This window comes from Xyrauchen texanus, chromosome 6, assembly GCF_025860055.1.
Source record: "Xyrauchen texanus isolate HMW12.3.18 chromosome 6, RBS_HiC_50CHRs, whole genome shotgun sequence".
Classification (NCBI taxonomy): Eukaryota; Metazoa; Chordata; class Actinopteri; order Cypriniformes; family Catostomidae; genus Xyrauchen; species Xyrauchen texanus.
The window spans coordinates 42,171,376-42,195,387 of record NC_068281.1 but is presented as its reverse complement, the minus strand read 5'-3'; the positions used below and the strand labels follow the sequence as shown (position 1 = coordinate 42,195,387).

Genomic DNA, 24,012 nt, shown 5'->3' with positions numbered 1-24,012 from the left:
TATTATCTATAAACAAATGTATATAAAAGCATAGATCAATAGATAAAATAAAAATTATATAATTTTACAAATAATGCTAATACTAAATTAAACTATTCTCAATCAAAATAGTTTGAATGTACTCACCAATAGTAATCCTGTAATGTGTTGGTGGAAAAGTAGCACGTGGGAGTGAAATTCAAAGCCAGAGAAAAGAAATAAATGCCCAAATAAACCGTTGGTTAAAACATTTATCGTTTATACATGTTTTAAACCAATTAGGAAGGTTTTAAAGTGAAGAAACGTGACTTATATTGCTTACCTACACTCATGTGACTGCCCAGTGTCACGTGGCAAGCTTGATGCGTCACACTGGAGTTTAAAATTTGATGAATTGTATAATAACCACAGATTCAAAAAAGCAAGAATTTAACCACATGATACGCAAGCAACCAGTGACCGGCTACACACAAAACGGCAACCAATTGCACTTCCGCTTGCCAACTGGAAATCCTGCCCACCTTGCGAAATACAGTAGACTTGTGGATAGGGCACGCTTTGTTAACTTAAGCAAATATATTTGAACTCAAAATAACTACTTCAGAAAAGGGTGCATCATTTCTTGTTTTCAGTCAAGTTTACATTACAATTCAAGTATTGTATAAACCAGTGTTTCTCATTCACTGTGCCGAGGCACACTAGTGTGCCGTAGAAAATTATAAAATTCCACAAAATAAATAAATGCATGAAAAAATTATAATTTCAGGGATCAAAACTCCTCAGCTTTCGGAGAAATTCGCCATTTTGAAACCATAATCGGTCACTTTTGTGATTGTGAAGAGCAGTGATTAATGTGCAAAAGTGAGTGATATTTATACGTGTTAAGGGTCTTTCACATGACTCGTGTCAGCGCTGCAGAATACATTTCATTTAGATTTCAAACATTACAAGTAAACACTGCTTAGGTGGACAGAAAACATGGACAAGTTCTTAAAAAAGAAAAATATTTATGATGGTTAGACTATGTGGGATTAGTGGTGTGCCATAGAATTTTGTTTTTGTACAAAGTGTGCCAATGGTTGGGAAACACTGGTATAAACGAATGAGTCTCCATTGTGATTGGATTGGTCAGTGTTCCCCCCACTTAAAAACAAAGTGAATAATTGGTGAATAATAATGTCTTCCTAACATTGACATATGTTTTCGAACATCTGCAGAAGAATATGAACATATTAAATAAACTAAAAAAATGTTTTGGCCCTTTGAATTATTACTCATGGTTCATATATTTAAATGATTATATTCACTTAGGGCTGCTTGTTATGAGTTGTGCATGGTTTTTTTGTGCCAAATCATCATAACTTTCCAAACACTCTCTGGTCCTTAGAATGAAATCTGCTTGACATGCTACTGAAGATGGAGTTTGTTAAAGAAGAGTTTAAAGAGGAGAATGAAGACATCAGTATTTCTGAACCATTCAGACTGAAGAATGAAGATACTGAGGAACAAATAAGTTGGTGTCCATTCTTGATTTTTATTTCATGACTGCTGAGGAGCATAAAAGAAATAGTTCACCCAGAAATGCGTATTCTGCCATTTACTCACCGTCGTGTCAGTCCAAACATGTATGACTTGTGAGAGTTTTTGATGGCACAATTACAGTCTAAATCTGGCTCTACTCTAGCTGATTTATCCAATTATTTTCAGGTGTTAGCATCATTATCATAATCACTGGCCAGGCAGAGGGAGACGGAGTGCCACTTAGCACCTCTTAGCGGGAGATATTAATCACTAGACTGTCTGGTGATTTACATTAATTTGTTAAACAAGCGCTATAATGGTACTTTCACTAAGTGTTTATCACACATCTCACAGACTCGCACAGGTTTTTCTGTTCGTTCATTCATTAATGAGAGAGAAGTCTAATTTTTTTGTGTATTCGTGCTATTTGTGATCAACATTCATATTTATTTTTACATTTTATCTGATTGTAAATAGAAAGGAGAAAGAGAAATTATGTTAAAAGGCACATTAGGGATCTCATCTTTGATGGACACACACTACACGGAAGAAATGGTCCATTTTAATCTGTAGCGCTTTAAAAAAAAATACCATTTTCTTGGTATTCCAGTACTTACATTTCTAAGAGCCAAATTCAAGCATTTTAAGCACTTTAGCGACCTTGAGTGAACTCTGTAAACTGTAGAAAAAAATGCAGTAGAGGTAACATCAAGTGATAGAGAGGTTATGATGTTTGATGGATCATTTAAGTTATGATCACATGAAAACGATGTTTCAGATTTCGGAATATCAAGTTTTGCCTCGATATGTTTCTTAAGTTTTTTTGGTTTGTGATATATCGAAATTCAATATGTCGTCACATCCTTATTATTTAGAGATATGGTCATGACTCCCTATCGTCATTAGCAGAGTGCTCATGCACTGAACGTGTGCGCAGGGCGCGACATTAATGCTTGTCTGGGACAAGTGAAAGAGAATTTTACTTCCCCTACTGGACAAGCAGCCTGATTAAAATGTCAATAATGAAAATATTGCTGACTATATTTTTGAAATAGCCTAGGCCTGTGTCTGGGCATGAAATTTGGCATGAGATTGTATGCAATTTTTTTCGTAATATTTTTATATTCTATAGTAATATAAGAATCAGCGTGACTGATCAGTGCTACTGCTTCTCTTTTAGCAGTCTGTGGCTTATTTGACACATGTCGAGTTTAGTGTGAGCAAATGTTGTTACACCTATATAAAGAGCAGTCTCTGCAAACATGTGACACAATTGGACTATTGCTCCAGTTCGTGAACACAAAAGTAGACTATAGTGCTACGCGTGTATCCTAATCTCATTTTGATTTCTCTCTTCTGTGGGTTTGGAACAACATGAGGTCAAGTAATCATGGCAGAACTTCTGTTTTTGAGTGAACTATCCTTTTTAATGACTTGTTTAAGTATTTGTTAAAGGTATTTGCCAAGAACAACCATTTAAATGCTAAATATGGTCCAGATGGCAGCATATGTTGCTCCAAAATTTGTATATATCTTTCTGAATTAATGGTGCAAGATGTGCAAGTTACCCATGCCATGGGCAATGACACACCCCATACCTTGACACAAACTAACTTTTAGACCTGATGCTGATAACAGCTTGGAGAGTCCATTTCCTCTTTGGCCCGGAAAACATTGCTAGTTTAAAAAAACTGTAAATTAAAATGTGGACAAAGCTCGATTCCACTTTTTCGAATCGAGCTTTGTCCACATTTTAATTTACAGTTTTTCCATCTCAGATGAGACTGAGCCCAGAGAAGTGATGTAGGGCTTCTGCTTTTCATAGTAAAGCCTTAACTTGCATATGAGGATGCAGTGGTGAATGGTGTTGACTGACAAAGGTTTAACAAAGTTTTCTCAAACCCATGTCATGATATCCATTACAGATGCATGATGGTTTTTAAGACTGTGAGGTCTGTTTTCTGTCTTGCCCTTTATATGCAGAGATTTGTCCGGGTTCCTTGAATCTTTTAACTATATTGTGCACAGTAGAGGGTGAAATATTTGCTGATGCATCTGTTGGCAAATTGGCGAGCCTTGAACCATCCTTGCTCTTGAAGCACTAGGCTTTGTTTTGGAGGCTCCTTATATACTCTAACACGAATACATTGCCTTGTTATTTCAAATAGTCAGATTGTTATTTGTCCTAAATTATCCCTTTGTCGACTTTTTTGGAATGTGTTGCAATTATCTGATTTGAAATAAGTGTATGTTTTAAAAAATATATATATTGTTGTAGTGCTTTCAATATAGCACTGAGTAAATGGAATTTACAAATCACTCTTTATTTTTATTGGCATTTTCCATCTGTCAAAACTTTTTTGGAATTGGGGTTGTAAATTAGTAAAATAAAGATGCAAGCACAGAAGAAAGAGACAGACAAGGATTTTTTAATGATTTTTTTTATTGTTAAATAGTATGTGCATTTAGAGTGGATTGGTTAAGTGCTCACCGAACAGATGTGTTTTAAGCTGCTTCTTGAATGCTGAGATCATATCATAAGATCGTGTGGAGGATGGAAGCTCTTTCCACCACAGAGGAACAGAGAAAGTGAATGATCGTGAAATGGACTTTGTGCCTCTTTGCGATGGGACCACCAGGCACCGCTTGTTCGTGGACCGCATAGAGCAAGTTGGGACATAGACCTGGAGGAGTGAGTTTAAGAGGGTGCAGTTTTATTGGATGTCCTGAAGGCCAGAGTAATGTGGGCAGATACTGGCAGCCAGTGGAAAGAAATCAAGAGTGGGGTGACGTTGGCCTTCTTTGTCTGATTGAAGACCAGATGTGCTGCAGCATTCTGTAACATCTGCAATAGCATAATCTTGCTAGCTGGCAGACCGGCAAACAGGGCATTACAGTAGTCCAGTCTTGAAATTACCAGAGCTTGGACCAGGAGCTGTGTAGCACATTCAGATAATTATTTAATAATGGAAGTTTCTAAATGGTTAACATGCATGTTTTTGTTTACTTAATTTAAACTTAAAGTTGTTGTTGTTGTTAATACCAGTAAATTTACATCTGCATCCCAAATGAAGATCAATGCCTTACTGTCGAATGAGCATTTCAATTCAATTTATGAAATATTGGTTATTGCAATTATTTTTTTAATATAATAATAATAATAATAATAATATCATGCCCTGATGAAGGCAGCTAGTCTACCAATACACGTTGACTTTTTAATGTTTTGTTGCCTAATAAAATAACTTTGACTTGCTCGTTTTCAACTTAAATTTGATGTTGATAGCAGCCCCAATGAGCAATGAGTGCATCTCCTTATGATATATGATTCTTTCTGGATATCTTTTTTAAGCCAAGGTAGCTGTCTTCCTTGTGAATGTTGTCACTTTTTGGAGGATTTAATGGCGGAAATGTAAAGCTTATAATTTGATAAAAGCACTTATATTAATTATTCTGTTACAACTACTGTATTTTTTGAGGTGTAAATTTGTTTAAATTCACATTTTTTACAGTAATTTGAGGGTTTGTTGACATTGGTAACTAATTTGTAAAATTGGCTATAACTAAACATTGAAAAGACCAAGATCTAACTAATAAAGTTCTGAATAAAATTATTTTATTTTGATCAGAAAGTATTTCTCCCTGTGGTGACCTAACTCGTGGAATCAATCTCGATGCTGCTACGGCTCAAACTTGGTGAGCTAATAGTTTGCTTGGCTTGTCTGCCATTTCAAAAACACCCTGTCTGGATTTGAGCAGTTGAAGTTCAGCTTTACTTGTGGTTAAAAGGTCAAATGCTGCTTGTGTGTGAATGGGTGGTTGGGACACAGTGTGAAGTGCTTTGGTAACCTCTAAGGTTAAAAAAAAAAAGCGCTATATAAGTGCAGACCATTACCATTTACCATTGTAAAAGTCTGGGTTTGAGGCAGTTGCTCACTGACTGTCCAGAATGCGGAGATTCCCCAAAATATCCTATAATACTGTGTTATTCACAGTAGGGCTGCACGATAATTGTTATGATGGTTATTTTGCCTGATATTTTAATCATGATTATTAATCATGATTATTCTTCCCTTTTGAAGTGTTATTTATTTAATTTTATTGCAGGGCTGCACAATTTGGACAAAAATAAATAGAAAATACTGTTGCCACAGCTTTGACATTTTGTTCTAGTTAAAACTGCGAACAAGAAAATTATTCTTTTTGACCAAAATTAAGTCATGTTTTGCCCATGATTTATTTCCAATTTTAGGGTTTTCACACTTAAGTGTGTCTGTGGACAACAGTTTTGGCAGGCTCTGGTGTTACATTTATTGCATTTATGCATTTGACAGACGCTTTTATCCAATGCGACTTACCAGGCCTTTATTACAGGGACAATCCCCCCGGAGCAACCTGGAGTTAAGTGCCTTGCTCAAGGACACAAGGGTGGTGGCTGTGGGGATCGAACCAGTGACCTTCTGATTACCAGTTTACCAGTTATGTGCTTTAGACCACTACACCACCACCACTTGGTGTTCCATCCAAACATGGTGAAATAATCTTTTCTCTTCCTCGACCCACAAAACCCTGGTGCCATGGGTTTACTTTAGATGTTTTAGACTAGTGTGATGGCCAAACATACCTGAAATTACGCAAATGTGAAATTAGATGAATTTGGAGCACTTTCTAACACATTCAACATATGTTCAGCTGCTGGTGTATAATGAGAACACGAGATGGAATTCATGGCTATTGAGCACAGAACTGCTCTAAATCTGCTGTTACACCGCACTGCAACCAAAGATTATTCAGCTGACTTGCTGCATAATCGGTTAATGGCTGTTGAATGACTGGTCTCAGATTAGTTTGAAAGGCACCAGATTTTCATTCTACGGATGACAATCACTATACTTTCCCACCATTTGGTATGGCAAAAACCAACTCCATTGTTACTGTAGTTACAATAGTGTTTACAGCTGTTAAGGAAGCCTGAAACTCAGTTATGGGAAGGGGCATTACATTTCTGACACGCGGTTGACCTATCACAACTGACTGGGCCAGCTGACCAATCAGAGCAGACTGGGCTTTTCAGAAAGTGGGCCTTTAAAGAGACAGAAGCTAAATCAGAGCATTTAAACAGCGGATGAAAATAGGTTTAGTAGAAATGTACAGTATGAGAAAAATTTAGTTTTTTGAACATTAAACTTATTCTATTAGACCCCCAAAATAAAATAATGAACCTGTAAATTTGCATAATATGGGCTCTTTAAGAGATACATGGGCAGCTCAGTCTTTCTTGATAGAGTTCTTCTCCTTTCAAATCATGTTTGAAAGGGGAATGTTTCTGCATGTTTTGGTTAGGGGCATTGAAATTAGTTTTTTGAAAACATTTTAGGCACATTTCAAGTAGATTTGGGAAAACAAGTGTTCTCCAGGCCAAAGAGCTAAAGGACCATCCAGGCTGTTACCAACATCAGATCCAAAAGCCAGTGTTTGTCATGGTATGAGGTTGAGTCAGTGCCCATGGCATGAGTAACTTGCATATCTGTGAGGACACCATTAATGCAGAAAAATATATTCAAATTTTGGAGCAGCATATATATGCCCTTCAGACGGCATCTTTTCCTGGGACTTCTGTGTAATTAATAAGTAAGAATTAATAGAACAAAACCTTTAAAATACTTTTAGTATTAACAAAATCACATAAATACTGCTGTTTATACTTAAAAGGCTTCTGTTGCTTCTATTGAATTAGTTCGCTCTTATTTCCTTCTGTTTCATGTTTATTCCTCTTGTATTGATTTTTGACATTCATATTTTTATTTTAGATGTGATGAACCCAAAAGAGGAAAGTCCAGAACTGAATGAAGAGGAGGAGAAACATCAGTATCAGGAACCTGATAAATTCATAACTGGAGGAAAATCTTTAAATGGCACACAGACTAAAAACAAATCCTCGCAAAAAAGAACTCGAAGAAAAGAATCAGAAAATTCTTTCACCTGCCATCAGTGTGGAAAGAGTTTCAAGCATAAAGGAAGTCTTCATTTACACATTAAAATTCACTCTGGAGAGAAGCCTTTTACATGCCTCCAGTGTGGCAAGAGTTTCACACAAAAAGGAAACCTTATTAGCCACATAAGAACTCACTCTGGTGAGAAGCCGTTCACTTGCCTCTGGTGTGGCAAACGTTTCACACAAAAAGGAAGCCTTGTTAGCCACATAAGAACTCACACTGGAGAAAAGCCCTTTACGTGCCTCCAATGTGGTAAGAGTTTCACAAATATAGCAAGTCTAAATGATCACATGAGAATGCACACTAGAGAGACCCCATACACATGCCTTCTGTGTGGAAAGAGATTCAGTGAAACAAAAACCCTTGATGATCACATGAGAATTCACACAGGAGAGAGGGCTTTCACATGTCTTCAGTGTGGGAAGAGTTTTTCTCAGTTGGTCTGTTTTAAAAAACATCAGGAAATGCATACTGGTGTGAAAGCTCATGTGTGCTCAGAGTGCGGAAAAGCCTTTGCCCGAATCAGCACCTTGAAGCAGCACCAAATAGTTCATACAAGAGGAAAACCTTACAAGTGTTCACATTGTGAAAATAGATTTGCTCACCCAAAACACCTGATAACACATGAGAAAGTGCATGCTGGAGAGAAGACATATGACTGCTCTCAATGTGGGAGGAGTTTCAGCTTGCCAAATACTCTACAGAGACATTTAAAGAAGAACTGCCCAAAGATGTCACAGTGAGCAAACTTCATCTTGAGAATCATTCCTTGCAATACAAACAGGATAAATCCTCCTTCGAAGGGGACTTCAATGGAACAACAGTCATGACCAACATGTTAAAGGGTTGTTTCAAACCGAAGGGGCTTTGGAATGAATCTTTCTGCAATGTTCAATTGATGGACAATTCGCTGCCAAACGAACTGGGCCATACATCCTAAATCTAGAGGCAAGCCATGTGTGATGTAAATTAAACCAGTTTCGACCACTAACAGACTCTGGTTCTTTATACCAAAACATGTGGCATCTGTAAAGGCACAGTCACGTTTACCTTGTGAAAAGTGAAACTTGCATGTGAAATATTGTGCAATCGTCTATTTTGAACTATATAGTTCCCGTGGTGAAGAGTTTCCCCTCAAGGATTTCGTGTAGAATTCATGTTTGGGTGAACTTTGACATTAGTCATCACGTTGACTAATAGGAAGTTTTAACACTATTAAACACACAGGCATTACACAGTCACATTGTCACATACCTAGACATTCCATTTGCACAACACATAATAAAATGCATAAGTAGATAAATACAGGACACAAAACAACCATCCCATCCAAGTGTTGCATTGATAATGAACATAAATTCACAGTGTTGCACAGCCCTTTCACAGACAGAGTATTGTAAGGTGGGTTTTTCCGACAGTGGTTCAAGCTGTAGGAATGCTGACTAAGAAGAGGAAAAAGAGCCCAGACCATAAGTTAAACTACACTTTTATCCTTTCCTTGACCATGTGACCAAAACTAGACCTGCTACATTTAAACTGACTGATCAGCAGACCACCTTTAACCCCCATTGTACTCAAGTCATGACCGTTTGCAGACCTCCAATATACATACACCTCAAACAATAGGTTGATAGGTCACTTTTAGCACCCTCGGTGTGCTATGGAATGGTCTGTTTTCACAAAGGAATAAGGGTTGTAACAGAAATGTATTTAATTGTTAATTTTCAATCCTAAAGTATATAAATCCATGACAACACACATGGTCAGAGGGCACATTGAGCAGCAGACAGTATGGGGAAAGTGGTTTAAAGATTAGTAATCTGTTGCATTGCAGAACTGTTATTGCAGTGGGAAAGAACTGGTTAAGCCAATGTTTGGTGAGGTGCAGTTACATGAAATCGGTTTGGTTCAAAAGTATAACACCAGTAAAATGTCATTTTCATCTGGTAATAAGATGCATTGTGGTGAGCCGATCACATGTGGTCAGTGCTAAATACAGGTCTAAATGGGTTCTAAAACTGTGATCGCATCCCAAAAACCACATACAAATGTGGTCAAAACGTTTGTGACTGCATCGCATTTGAGGTGTAAATGCTAATTTATCCTGTATGCATCCCGGCAGCAGCAAAGTCTGCAAATGCGTTCACGCCTCCCGATGCCATACTACCTGCTCCGCCCCGCTGCGAAGCACCGCCGGGTACATAAAAAATAATCGTCCCCTTGGTGCCCCTAGCACAGAGCTTGGATGCGTGGCTTTCACTTCCCAACCCGTCACGCTGGCTGGCCCGAACCATCCGACTCAGTTACGCAATTCAGTTTGCCAGGACCCCGCCCCCCTTCACGGGCGTCCGCTTCTCCGCAGTACATGGCGAACATGCCAAATCCCTGCATGCGGAAATCGCTACTCTTCTACTCAAAGACGCGATAGAGCCTGTCCCTCCAACCGAGATGAAGAAGGGTTTCTACAGCCCTTACTTCCTCGTACCCAAGAAAGGCGGCGGCTTACGACCGATCTTGGACTTGCGAGTTTTCAACCGGGCCTTCTACAAACTCCCGTTCAAAATGCTCACGCAAAAACACATCCTAACTTGCGTCCGGCATCTAGATTGGTTTGCAGCGATAGACCTGAAGGACACATACTTTCACGTCTCAATTCTGCCTCGACACCGACCCTTCCTATGGTTCGCGTTCAATGGCCAGGCGTATCAGTACAAAGTACTCCCCTTTGGCATGTCTCTGTCCCCTCGTGTCTTCACGGAAGTCACAGAGGCAGCTCTTGCCTCGCTCCGAGAAGCCGGCATCCGCATACTCAATTACCTCCACAACTGGCTCATACTGGCCCACTCCCGAGAGTTACTATGCACTCAAAGAGACCAGGTGCTCAGGCACCTCAGCCGCTTGGGGCTTCAGGTCAACCTAGAAAAGAGCAAACTCACCCCATAGTTCAGAGTATCTCTTTTCTCGGCATGGAGTTAGACTCAGTCTCAATGTTAGCACGTCTCACCAATGAGTGCACTTCAGGCCAGGCGCACAGGTCCCTTTAAAACTTTTCCAGAGGCTCCTGGGGCATATGGCATCCTCCGCACCAGTCGCGCAGCTGGGGTTGATGCATATGAGACCGCTTCAGCACTGGCTTCAGTCCCGAGACCCGAGATGAGCATGGCGCCACGGCATGCACCGGGTAACAATCACCCCCGCCTGCCGCCAAACGTTCAAACCCTGGACAGACCTCTGCCTTTTTACGGGCAGGAGTGCCCTGCAGCAGGTTTTCCGACGCGTCCTGGTCACAACCGATGCCTCCAGATCGGGTTGGGGCGCCGTGTGCAACGGGCACACAGCCGCGGGCCGTTGAAAAGGGGCCCCGCTGCGCTGGCACATCAATTGCCTAGAGTTGCTGACTGTATTTTTTGCACTGCGGAAGTTTCTCCTGTTAGTTCGAGACAAACATGTCCTAGTCAGGTCAGACAGCACCACCGCAGTAGCGTACATAAATCGCCATGGCGGCGTATGCTCCCGCCACATGTTGCGACTCGCCCGTCGTCTCCTCCTTTGGAGCCACTCCAGTCGCTGCGCGCCACTCACATCCCCGGCGAACTCAATGCAATGTCGGACGCGCTATCACGACAATATTGGCCCGGTGGAGAGTGGAGGCTTCACCCCCAGTCGGTTCAGCTGATTTGGGAACAATTCGGCAAGGCCCAGGTAGACCTGTTTGCCTCCCAAGAGACCTCCCATTGCCTGCCCTGGTATGCCCGAACAGGGCAGGCAATGGGAGGTCTCTTGGGAGGCAAACAGGTCTACCTGGGCCTTGCCGAATTGTTCCCAAATCAGCTGAAGCACGACTTAATCATCAGGTTCCTAAGAGGTGCCCAGAGGTTAAATCCCTCCCGGCCAAGCCTGTTCCCCTCCTGGTATCTCTCAGTGGTCCTCACGGGCCTTCAGAGACCCCCCTTCGAGCCGCTAGGATCAGTTGGTCTCAGGGCCCTCTCTCTAAAAACGGCCCTGCTGATCGTGCTCGCCTCCATCAAGAGGGTCGGGGACCTGCAAGCGTTCTCTGTTAGCGACGCCTGCCTGGAGTTCGGTACGGCAGACACCTATGTGATCCTAAGACCGCGACCGGGCTATGTGCCCAAGGTTCCTACCACGCCATTCAGAGACCAGGTGGTGAACCTGCAAGCGCTGCCCCGGGAGGAGGCAGACCCAGCCCCTTCGTTGCTGTGTCCGGTACGTGCTTTACGTACCTACTTGGACCACACGCAGAGCTTTAGACGTTCTGAGCAGCTCTTTGTCTGCTTTGGCGGACAGCGGAAAGGGAACGGTGTCTCCAAACAGAGGCTCTCCCACTGGGTGGTGGATGCCATTTCATTGGCCTACCACACCCAGGCCATGCCCCCCGCGGGTCCGAGCATACTCAACAAGGAGTGTTGCGTCCTCATGGGCACTGGCCAGGGGCACCTCCCTGGCAGACATATGTGGAGCAGCGGGTTGGGCAACACCTAATACCTTTGGGAGATTTTACAATCCCAGGGTTGAGTCCGTATCGTCCCGTGTCTTCTCAGGTCCGAGCCCGTAGAACTCTGAAACACGCTGATGAACTGACCGGGTGGATTGCTTGCACCTAGTGCCCTTTCCCTCGGTCAAGGTAAAACTGTGCGCTTTCTCTCCCAGAAGATTCCATATATTCGGATCCCTGAACAATTCCTCCCTAGCCCTATGGGTCCGTAATTCGGCGGAGGAATTCGCTGACCCAGTCCACTACAGGGTACTTAATCTACCCGTACTGGAATAGGTGCTCCACAGGTCCGGACTCCTGCGCGGACTCCTCCTGTGTGTATATTCTGCGGTACGATCCCCTTGCGAGTGGACCCGCGTCTCCCTTCGGCAGTTCCAGCTGTAGCATCTCCCCCCTCCATTGAGGCTGGATCTACCACGCGCCATTTTTTTCCACATGTGACCTGAGGGGCCCATGTGATGTATCTCGCCACTTACCTCCCCGTTCCTGGGCAGGTGTGGTCTTCGCAGGGTCTTTTTCCCCTGAAAGAATAGGGAACTGGGTAAGACCCCCTTCCCATGATGCGTGTAAGGGCCCCAGCCGCTTTGGCTCTATGCAAGAAACATGGAGAGAAAAGAGGCCCGGCTAGGCTCGGCCCATTCCCAGATTGGCAAGCGTCGCCTTGTTCCCCTGCTTAGGGTAACCAAAAGGGTTCCGACGTCTTTTATGGGGCATTGGGGAAGGGTACGTGCAGTCTGACATAACTGGTCACCTTTGCACGTAAATATACCTGCCCACTCTTGTGTCATCAGTACACGTACACGGCTCAGCGCATGGCTTGATTTGAATTGGACCCCTAGTGTCGCTTCTTCGACACAACGTCGAAATGAGCGACAGACGGGGAATGTCTAGGTTACGGATGTAACCTCCGTTTCCTGATGGAGGGAACGAGACGTTGTGTCCTCCCGGCCACGTCGCTGAGCCGAGCCACTGTAGTGGCCGGACCATTCCGGCTCCTCAGAAAATTCCTGAATAAACTCGATGTATTTGCCCGCTTTTATACCCAGTATGTCCAGGGCGGGGTATGCAAATACTGTCTGCCTAATTCCCATTGGCCTTTTTTCATAGATCAGAGGCATATTCGGTGCTCAAGAGAGACCCCTAGTGTCGCTTCTTCGACACAACGTCTCGTTCCCTCCCTGTTTGCTTGAGAATGTGCATAAGCTGAACTCCAAGCTGGAATATATACAGTATATATATTTATATAGCATCATTCAACCCTAGAATGCATATGTGGTTTGTATAAGACCCACCTAAAATGTTAGATGCTTATTCTCTCAAACTTGTTTTTTCAAGAGCAAATAAAGGAGCAAAGTGTAACATTGACATAAAGCATTTAAAATGGGTTCTGCAGTCCAAATTCAAAATATTGGAGAGAGTTGTCTCCCCAGATGTGAAGTTCACGCATGTTGCCAGGTTGAGGACACGCAACAGGAATGAACAAACTGACAATTGCAAGCGACGAGCCTTGCACTGTAAGTTGATCAGCTAATGAATACATTTGTAATGTCTTTTTTGTATGCAAATTATAAGCCAGTTCATGTGGATTTTTATAACTCTGTTAGGGTTAGCTAGATGTATTGCTGCATCAATGCTGCAGAGCGCTGTTCTTGCCCGCAAATTTGTTTCGAATCTGGCAACCCGGGGTGTCTAAATACTATTGGGAAATGGGCTGTGGCAGGATCACACAGGCCAAAACACGAACAGAAATTCTGGCCCGGAACGGACATTTCAAAATATACTGGCTGTAGTATTGTTTTCAGAGAAGCCAGTATTTCAACTTAGCGTGTTTCCTAAATCTCTTATAACATATGATAATGTTATGCTTTAGAGGAGTAAATATATGACTTATTGCTACTTTAAGTGTAATTATAATTGTATTTATTATTTAAATTTTATGTGGTTGTTATATTTTGTTCTTTCTCTGTTGGACCAGGGAGATGCACGACTGCGTGCAGCCAAACTCTTTGCCATCTCAGCAAAGGGGTGAGCGTCTGTCTACAGGATGCATGATGCAAATCTCATCATCAGAGTGCTCGAGCACTGAACACGCACAGCTCGATTTTTCAAACCGCATGTCTTTGAATGTGAAGAAAGGCCATGCACCTGGAATTATTTGCAAATATTAGTGAGTCCACAAGGTGACAATACTGATATCATAACTGAAGATTTAGAAGAAGAATCACCAATAGATAAAAGGAGAAGATGGTAAAAATAACAACACGTCAAGAGTGCATGTGTGAGGAGGTCAGGAGATACATGCATTTTTATAACTCGAGTCTGAAGGACTAAAAAATCTTTATGGGTCTAAACACCTGAAGAGAAATGGTGTAGGATCTCATAGCATTCATGGCTCACATGTGGCAGCCGCCTGTGTATGCAGGCACAGTCATATCAAGTATACTTTGACAGGCTCGCGTTCGACCGTATGTAGACGTTGTGCGCTCATGCCAGAATCAAAGAATACTTTGGGCTTAAGTGCTACTCGAGAGTTGCTGTCAATGTGACAGTGCTGAAATGTGACCGTATGGACTGTATTCACGCTAACGCCATCTTTGATCTTTCCATTTTTAATAGGAATGACAACAAGGTCTTGAGGGATAGATATAGTCTTTTCAGTGGGCTGTACTGCAGTCGTTCCGCAGACAAAACATATCTTTCTGAGATCATTCAGTAGATAAACACCAGACAACAATGAGGTGTGGAAAATCAGATGTGATCAAGGAGCTTTTTACAGCTTTATACTGTTCGTGCCATTGAAGAGACTGTAAGTCTATCCCTCACAGCCTCGTTGTCATTCGAATCAAATCAAAGATGATGCTACAGTGAATAAGGTCTTGTTGTTCGTCATTGTAACTTCATTATATTTGTGTTTAACTTTATAAATATTTATAGTTTGCCTCACTGTAAATGTTTAAAGATATCTTCTTAAATATTCAACCTAATTAACTACTAAATTAAATCTTATTCAAAATCACTGCTTTGTCCATCAGGTGTACATTTGTAATATTTTGTTTTACAAATTGTTCTGTGGGATGAGATGAAAGTTTCCAGGATCAGTGAAGACAGTGAAGGCCCTGTGGATGATCCTGCCAATGACAAGCATTAATTGAATATTACGAGGTTCACCATGCTATTGGCTAGGCACAGAACTACAGGATAAGACGAATAGTTTATGTACGCAGTTTTTATACAGGAACGTGCAAAGGAAATTTTTCAAATGGGTATGAGTTTGTAAAGATAGAAGTATAAATATGAAAAATAAAATGTAAAAATGGTTTAATTGCTTAATTGCTTGTTTTTATTATTGGGGTGATTCCCCATGGAATTTATGCCCCCGACTCCTATTCTTGATTCTCGACAAACATGTACAGAATTATAGGAAGACATGTCATACTACATAGTAATTGATTCAGTTATCCATGTTTCTGTTAAGGCAATGATGGAGAAGTCATGATTAAGAGAAGATAGATAGTTAACAAGACGGTCATGATTTTTCAAAAGACTACACATATTTAAATGAGCAGAGAAGAACAGGATGAGAGATCTGTATGTATTTCAGCAGATCATCAAATTGTTGTGCATGTAATATGTAGGCTACAATAAGTGTGTTCATTACTGTTAAATTTCAAACAGTTCAAATCAGGATCAGCACAATTGATGTAATCTTCAGCACACAGCATAAGATGGATCAGTGTCTGTAGATCTGCTGGACGGGGCATGAACGATCAGCTGGCCAAACTATTACTTTTCTCACGTTCTCCTAACTGTGTCCACAGCTTATAAATGGGGTTATAAATACAATTATTATTTAATTATTTATTTTTAAACACAATTCAAAATCGTATTTGATCTAATTACACAATGATGACTCATAGACATTATAGATATTACAGTTTTAACTTCTGTTAATGCCTGATCTTATGTAAAGCTGCTTTGAAGCAATGTGTGTTATGAAAGGCGCTATACAAATACAATTTACTTGACTTAACAGCTCTTCTTCTGGAATGTACCTTCTCTAAAAAATCCTCCTTAATGTGCAATTTTGTCTCTTTTAGTCATTTCACTCTCGAGTATTTCCTCCTTGTCTTTGAAGTGTAGTTATTTCATTACAATTGTCCTGGGTCTTCCCTCTGATGAATATTATAATTATTAGTTATTTTTCTTCAAATGTGTTCTGGTGAAAGAAAGGAAGTCATACACACCTGGGATATCAGGAAGGTGAGTAGGCCTAAATGAAGTTAGAATTTTCCTTTTTGGGTGAACTTTACCTTTAATAGCAGCTGTGATATACTGTGTTGTTTTATAAATCCAGACTGCAAATTATATATATATTTGAGTCAACAAAATTAAATATCACTCGAAAATTTGTCAGGATTTTTATTTATAATTTTAAAGTGCACCTCTTTGCATTTAGGGGTTAATATTCTTGTACTAGACATTTTCTTGAAAACTTTGTTAGTGTATTTTTTTCTTCCTCTTTAAATGTAATTTACGAGTGTCAAAGACAAAGTTTCAGATTGTCGTTCGTGCAGGATATAGTCTGCTATGTACAGTATGTGTCAGTATGTTTTCAAGAGTGAACAGTCATTAACCGAGAAGAAGAAGAATCTCGTCACGTGTTGTGACGTCATAAGAGCTGCGACACGGCTGGTTCTGCTCTATGCTAAGAAACCTTTGCGGATAAAACCAGTTTTCTTCTCTTGTCCTACATATGGAGATTTAGTTGTGTAAAGAAGTGAAGAAACATTGTTTAAGGAGGTTTCACTGAAATATGAACAAATAAAAGAAGACTTGGTGCTGTAAGTAATGAGTAATTCTTTTATTTTCATTTGCCCCCTGTATCAGACGGGTGAAGAGCATGTGATGATATTTCATGTTGTGCACTACAGAGTGTGTTATGATAATCACTTAGAAGTCACACATTTTGTGTAAAATCCGTTCTCGTTTAATGATTGTAGGAATGTTTAACTGGTTTGCTGTTTTTAACTGATTGCTGAACTAGAATAAGTAGGACAATGAGGACTCTCAAAAAGGACTCTGAGGACAACCTTTTATTTTTTTGCTTATTAAATTTTTTCTATTAAATCTTACAATTAATAAAGAGAAAGCAAAAACTATATATATATTTTCAAGATCTATTCTCTACAAGCAAGTCTAAATATCTTATATGCTGCTTCTCAGGTAAAAATAAAATATACAAATAAAATATTTTTATTTTTAATATTATATTCAATATTCTTAGATTAAAAAATATATATATTCTGCAGTATAGCTGCTAAAGAAAATGTACATTGTTTTAAAGAGTTTTAGATATTTGTATTGGAAAACAAGCCAAAACAAAATCAAATAAAAAAATGTATTTTGTTGCAGTGTATAATGGGGCGAAGACTCTCTCACCTTTCTGTTCACTTCAATCCAACTTTAACTCACACATACACACACAAAAAAAGAGAAAAAACTCTCTCTTAGAAATAAAGCTGCATATTGCCAATTTTCTTAACGATAAGAAATTCACAGTGACATATATTGTGATTCAATAAGTCACGAGCCATCACGTTATAATCTAGCTGCAGCAAGTGTGCGCTCGAGGGATGAGCGTCCCCATGACTGAGTGTGCATCTGGGTGGTGCAGTTTCAACCTCTCCCTCTTAGATCGGGACACAACTGAACTTTGGTTATGAGAGCTCTCATAACCGAAGCTACAGAAGTTAGTTCACTCTCCGTCTCTGTAGCGGATGTAACCTGATCCTTCTGATGGGCGAATATCCGTAAAGCTGTGGGTCAAGACGGCATTACGGACTACGTCTTCAGAACGTGCGCGAAACAACTGGATGGTGTTTTTACTGATATTTTTAAACTTTCCCTCTCCTTGTCTGTGGTCCTCACATGCTTTAAAACGTCCACCATTGTGCCTGTAACAATGCAATCCAAAATCACTTGCTTAAATGACTGGCGTTCTGTTGCTCTGTCCCCCATCATCAGCAAATGCTTTGAGAGACTAATCCGAGATCACATCTGCTCTGTTCTGCCTGCTTCACTGGACTCACTGCAGTTTGCATACCGCAACCACCACACCACTGATGATGCCATTGCACTTACACATCACACTTACACATCTCTCCCACCTGGAATAAAAGAACACATATGTGAGAATTCTATTTCTAGACTACAGCTCAGCATTCAACTCTAAGCTTGATGTGAAACTCCGGGCTCTGGGCTTAAACAGCTCACTGTGCAGCTGGATTCTGGACTTCCTGTCAGGCAGACGTCAGGTAGTTAGAATGGGCAGCAACATCTCATCATCACTGACCCTCAACACTAGAGCCCGCAGGGCTGTGTTCTCAGCCCACTCATGTATTCCCTGTACACACATGACTGTGTGTCTTACACACAGCTCCAATGCCATCATTAAGTTTGTTGATGATACTGTAGGTCTGATCACTGACAATGATGAAACCACCTACAGAGAGGAGGTGCACACTCTGACACGCTGGTGTCAGGAGCACAACCTCTCCCTCAATGTCAGTAAGACCAAGGAGCTTGTGGTGGACTTCACGAGAAAAGACAGAGTACACAGTCCCATCACCATCAATGAGCACCAGTGGAGAGAGTCAGCAGCTCGGTGTCCTGAGGAACTCGCGTTCTCCGTCCACAATGAGGCCGTTGTGAAGAAGGCTCGCCAGTGCCTCTTCTTCCTGAGATGGCTGAGGATGTTTGGAATGAACCAGCACATCCTCACACGGTTCTACACCAGTACTGTAGAGAGCATTCTGATTTGCTGTACAAGGCGGTGATGCAGCCATAGCACCGCCCAAAAACGCAAAGCCCTGCAAAGAGTGGTGTGAACTGCCAGACACATCATCGGAGGTGAGCTTCCCTCCCTCCAGGACATATATACCAGGTGGTGTGTGAAAAAAGCTCGGAGGATCATCAGAGACTCCAGCCACCTGAGCCAAAAATAAAGTATTTTTATTGTATCCAGTCTTCTTATTTTGTGTGCACTGTATATTGTATATTATTAGGTGTATATTGTGTTGTGTAACAATATGTGTAAACTGTGTTATGTGTAAATCAGATGTTTATTGTAGTTGTCATACTGCTATGTTGCTTGGAACAGCACCCAAGACTGTGACAATAAAGGGATTTGATTAAGTACCCCTGAGTTACACGTACTCCCTGGAGTCACTGTTTTAGTTAATAATAGATGTAACTTTTTGATAAGGGTTGGTATTCTTCCTAGAATTTAAATATTTTATTTCATGTTTCTGAACATCTGAAGAATGCGATCATCATGTTGTAACGTTTTTCTGGCCCCTTGAAATGTGTTCCATAAATTTGAATGATTAACATAATTTTCCAATCTCTCTCTGACACTTAGGATTAAATTTGTTAGCCTTGCTGCTGAAGATGGAGTTTATTAAAGAAGAGTTTGTGAAAAAGGAGAGTGAAGATGTCAGTATTTCAGAACCCTTCAGTCTGAAGAATGAAGACACTGAGAAACAAAAAGGTTGGTGCCCATTCTTGATTTTTATGAATTGATTACTGAGGGGTATGAAAGGAACAGTTCACCAAGAAATGCAAATTCTGCATTTTACTATCATAATGGTTAATTAATTGGTTTTACAACATGGATAATACAAAATTAAGGATTATAATAATTGATTTCTCAGTTACAAGTGATTTATAAATCACTTCACATATTTTAAAAGGTACATCAGGCTATAATCATTCATTTGTCAGTTATAAAAATGATCACAGGTCATAACATTATTTTCACAATTATCTTATTTCTATACACTTGAGAAGTTCATTTGTACATTTGTATTTATGAGCATTACTTTTGTCCTGCTAAATAGAACTTCAACAGTTCAGATCAAGGAAGTCTGTACAATCTCTGTGTCTTGAAAAAGGACGATATCATGTGAATTTTTATGTTGACCAACACCTCTGCCCTTGGGTGTCTTTGTTGTGATGGTTAGTTGTCATGTGATAATCATTAAGTGTGGGGAATTTACGAAGTGTGTATTCGGACAGATCAGCCCTTTTGTTCTTTGACCATTTTATCATCCATAGGCAGGCCTCAACTAGACTCCTTGGTGTAGAGCAGAGTCTTTTAATTTATGATGTTGAGGAATTCCAGGGGCCTCTATTTGTGCCTTAGGTTTAACACTTAGAAAGTAAATATCATCTTCGCTCCTGGATTCAAGTGATTTTTGCATAGCAATTGTTCATTCTTCTGCGCCTAATATAATACAGGGGTTAATTTTTTTTCACATATGCTACTGCTAATACATGTTAACACCTTTTCAACCGGCCGTTTGAGTGCACACATAAACACCAATGTGGCACGGGCTGAAAATTAGTTTGACACCCCTGCTTTAGTATAAAAAAATAAAAAAAAGATCATGAACAAAGAAATATTCAACCCCTGTTGCTTTCTTCTGATTTTAATTATTTGGTTTTCTTTTTGCAATTCATATTTATGCCACATGTATTGATTTTTGACAATTTTATATTTTCATTTTAGACTTGATGAAGCTGAAAGAGGAAAGTGAAGAACTGAATGAAGTGGAGGAGAAACCTCATAATCACATGAGAATGCACACTATCAAGAAGCCTGTCACATACTTTCAGTGTCTGATACGTTTTGCAAATAAAACGACCATGAGAGCCCACGTGATATGTCATACAGGAGAGAAGTTACACCAATGTTCTCAGTGTGGAAAGAGTTTCAATCAGGCATCACATCTCACTGTTCATCAGCGCTTTCACTCTGGAGAACGGCCATTTAGCTGTGATCAGTGTGATAAAACATTTGTCTGTTCGTCACACCTGACAAGACACTTGAAAATTCATGCAAATGAGAAGCCTTACATGTGTTCTCTTTGTGGTAAGAGTTTTAATTTGCTGGCGTATTTTAAACAACACCAGACGATACATACTGGTGTGAAAGATCATGTGTGCGGAGAGTGTGGGAAAGCATTTGTCCGAATCGGTACCTTGAAGCAGCATGAAAAAATTCATACAAGAGAAAAACCTTTCAAGTGTTCACATTGTGAAAAGAGTTTTCCTTATCGAAAACACCTCATAACACATGAGAAAGCGCATACTGGAGAGAAGACGTATGACTGCGCTCAATGTAGGAGGAGTTTCAGCTCTTCAGGTAATCTTGGGAGACACTTAAAGAAAAACTGCCCAAAGTTGTCACAGTGAGCAAACTGTAATGATAATTTTATTTATAATTCACATTTTCAGTTAATGATATATATTGGTACTTTGTGTGTGTGTGTGTGTGTGTGTGTGTGCGTGTGTGTGCGTGTTTTTGGGATTTACGAGGACAATTTTGTAAGTTACAAATTAGTAATTACAAGGGTATTATGCTATAAATGTGATTTATGAGGACATTTCTAGTGTCCCCATAATTCAAATCAGCTTAAAAATCATACTAAACAATGTTTTATTGAAAATGTAAAAATGCAGAAGGTTTTCTGTGAGGGTTAGGTTTAGGGGTTGTGTTAGGTTTAGAGGATAGAATCTATAGTTTGTACAGTATAAAAGTCATTATGTCTATGGAAAGGCCTCATAATGATAGGTAGACCAACGTGTGTGTGTGTGTGTGTGTGTGTGTGTGTGCGTCGCGTGCGTGCGTGCGTGCGTGCGCGCGCGCTGCCAAACTCGTTACCACCTAAACAGAGAGGCCGGGGCTCGAGGCCCCAGAGCCCCGACCCTCTGCACATGCTTGGTGAGGCATACTGAATAAAGAAAAGTTGCAGATTCAAGCACAACGAGAAGTGATCCAGCAGCTATTACCATTGTGACATTATACCTTTTACCCTGTAAATGTCATGCACTTTGGATAAAAGCATTGATTTCCTATAATTGCATACGATTCACAAACATGAACATGGTATTTAGTTATGTAAAAAATGGAAACAAGAGTAATACCAGTGTTAAATGCATTGATCACCTAAACACATAGCAACCACAAATGCATTCTTGGGGTAGGCTTTTGTGGTCTCCTTAAGTGACCAATGAGCTGCTGCTTTTACTGAAAAATTGACAAGATGTCATGCTGATCTGAACGTTTTCATCTACGTTTGCACACACATTGCAAATGCCAATTTTAATCCAAAGTAATTCTCCCAAGTATTTCTCTTGGGGATTTTCCTACAACAAAAACAAAATAAAGGAAGAATAAAATGGAGAACAATCTTTTTTTTATTAAACTGAAAGTCTTTTCAGTCCTTCACTGAAAGCTGCGTATGGACAGGCATTCAAGCCTTGATGGGATAAATACACAATATTTTATTCACACGGTACACCTGTTGTTATTTCGGCATGCTCCACCTGAAAGGGAGTCGGAATATCTGTAATCCCTCCACCATTTTGAATTCAGCAAGTGTGTCATACGTCAGACTGAAAAGAGTGAGATCTCCGCAAGAGTCGATAAGTGTGATACCCGCAGACAAAATCAAGTTGTTTGGAGTTGGCTAGTGTGCCACCAGTTTAAAGGGACTTTGCTCTTGTGGAATTTATTTGTAAAAAAAAAACAAAAAAAATAATTCAGGCTTGGTCATATGGTAGTTAATTGTTGACTGCAACGTTAATGTTATTTCTTTTCTTACTAGGTGTAGTACATTTGCATATTGTTTGTGTATTTTGCTGATTGTACTTTATGAAATTACCAGGAATAAATTTTTTTTTTTAAATCTTAATCCAGGAAACTGAATAATTTTGTCATTTGAGAGCATGTATTTAAAAAGGGTTCATCATATAGAGTTGTCAGTTATTGAGAGCTGCACATGAGAAAAGCTTTTTTACCCCACAAAGTCAAAAATGAATTTTATATATATATATATATATATATATATATATATATATATATATATATATATAAAATCTAGTTGGTGATTTGACAAACCCATCCTGTTTCCTATCTCCACTCTATATTCATACAGGAGAAAACCCTTACAAGTGTTCTTATTGTGAAAGTAGTTTTGCTCCTTGAAGATACCTGGGGCTGTATTTACAAAAGAAATCTTAAGGCTAATAGTATTGGGCCAGAGTGGAACTTTGTAACTAAATTGAACCCAATTACACCAGATATGAAGTTTTTCACAACTGCAGCGGTGTTGCACGGATGACTTGGGAGTTTCTCAGTCATTCGTCAGCAGAATCATCCAACAAACTTTACTGTAAATGTCCTCTTTAGAGCACATTTCATCCTTTAATTGAAATTGTTTCCTGTGGATGTGTGCTTGCTTTTAGAAAAAAATGCTGCATTCATGGTCATCACTGGGCTATCCGGTGTTGATGCAGTAGATTGGATGCATGTTCCTATCATTGCACTAACACAGGATAAAGATGTGTTCGACAACAGAAAAACACTTACTTGCATCCTTGTGAGTAAAGTATATGATATAAGTAAAATAATATAAAATATCAGACAAGCCCCCATTTTGTTACATTTAAAAAAATTCTAACAATGGATCACTTGACTTATGTAAGATGGAAAAACACTGCCACGATGCGCCCCATAAACAAATCAGCTCATCTGTTAACTGCACACCTAAGAGCAATTTAAAAAGAGAGGGAGAGAAAGAGAAAAAGACAACATACTCTACATACACACAAACAATATGGCTGAGGTGTCACCCCCTCCTTTAAAAACCCCAACGGGTTGCCTAAGTCTAAAGGGTTTAACAATTTTCAAGGTCATCTGAAAAACATATCACAAACTCACCAATGTAAAATTGGAATAAATAGATGTACAGTCCTAAACCACAAGCGCCCGAGACAAGGTGTCATCTAGAACATTGTCAGTGCCTTTTAATGTAGCGAATATCAAGGTGATATGGTTGTAGAATGTCACCAACTCATCAACCACTGATGGGGGTTTTGCAAAAAATGTAAAAATGTCAGGGGTTGTGGTTGCACCAATGGCATCACCCCTCCTCCAAC

The 24,012-nt window shown here is 40.1% G+C and overlaps 2 protein-coding genes across 8 annotated transcripts in view; both read left to right on the top strand.

The window, feature by feature from the left end:
- LOC127644811 (gastrula zinc finger protein XlCGF7.1-like) overlaps positions 1-24,012 on the top strand; it is a 367,559-nt gene that overhangs the window by 158,654 nt on the left and 184,893 nt on the right. For 3 of the 7 annotated variants that reach the window (XM_052128197.1, XM_052128198.1, XM_052128196.1), the window contains exons 2-3: positions 1,367-1,492; positions 7,311-11,152. The exons of the other annotated variants lie outside the window; for them this stretch is intronic. In XM_052128197.1, coding sequence (XP_051984157.1) covers positions 1,384-1,492; positions 7,311-8,239 — 1,038 coding nt within the window. In that variant the 5' untranslated portion in view covers positions 1,367-1,383 and the 3' untranslated portion in view covers positions 8,240-11,152. Of the gene's footprint in view, positions 1-1,366; positions 1,493-7,310; positions 11,153-24,012 lie in introns of those variants that run through there. 7 annotated transcript variants of the gene reach the window in all.
- LOC127644823 (oocyte zinc finger protein XlCOF15-like) lies at positions 16,694-22,782 on the top strand. Its single transcript, XM_052128221.1, has 3 exons — positions 16,694-16,850; positions 19,430-19,558; positions 20,579-22,782. The coding sequence occupies exons 2-3, from the start codon at positions 19,459-19,461 to the stop codon at positions 21,262-21,264; spliced, it is 786 nt and encodes a 261-aa protein (XP_051984181.1). The 5' UTR covers positions 16,694-16,850; positions 19,430-19,458; the 3' UTR covers positions 21,265-22,782.

What these genes read in the sequence shown, in the direction of transcription:
- LOC127644823 (XM_052128221.1), top strand. Translation starts at nt 19,459, where the DNA reads ATGGAGTTTATTAAAGAAGAGTTTGTGAAAAAGGAGAGTGAAGATGTC. An exon ending in AGACACTGAGAAACAAAAAG is followed by an intron (nt 19,559 to 20,578) that starts GTTGGTGCCCAT and finishes TTTTCATTTTAG; the next exon opens with ACTTGATGAAGCTGAAAGAG.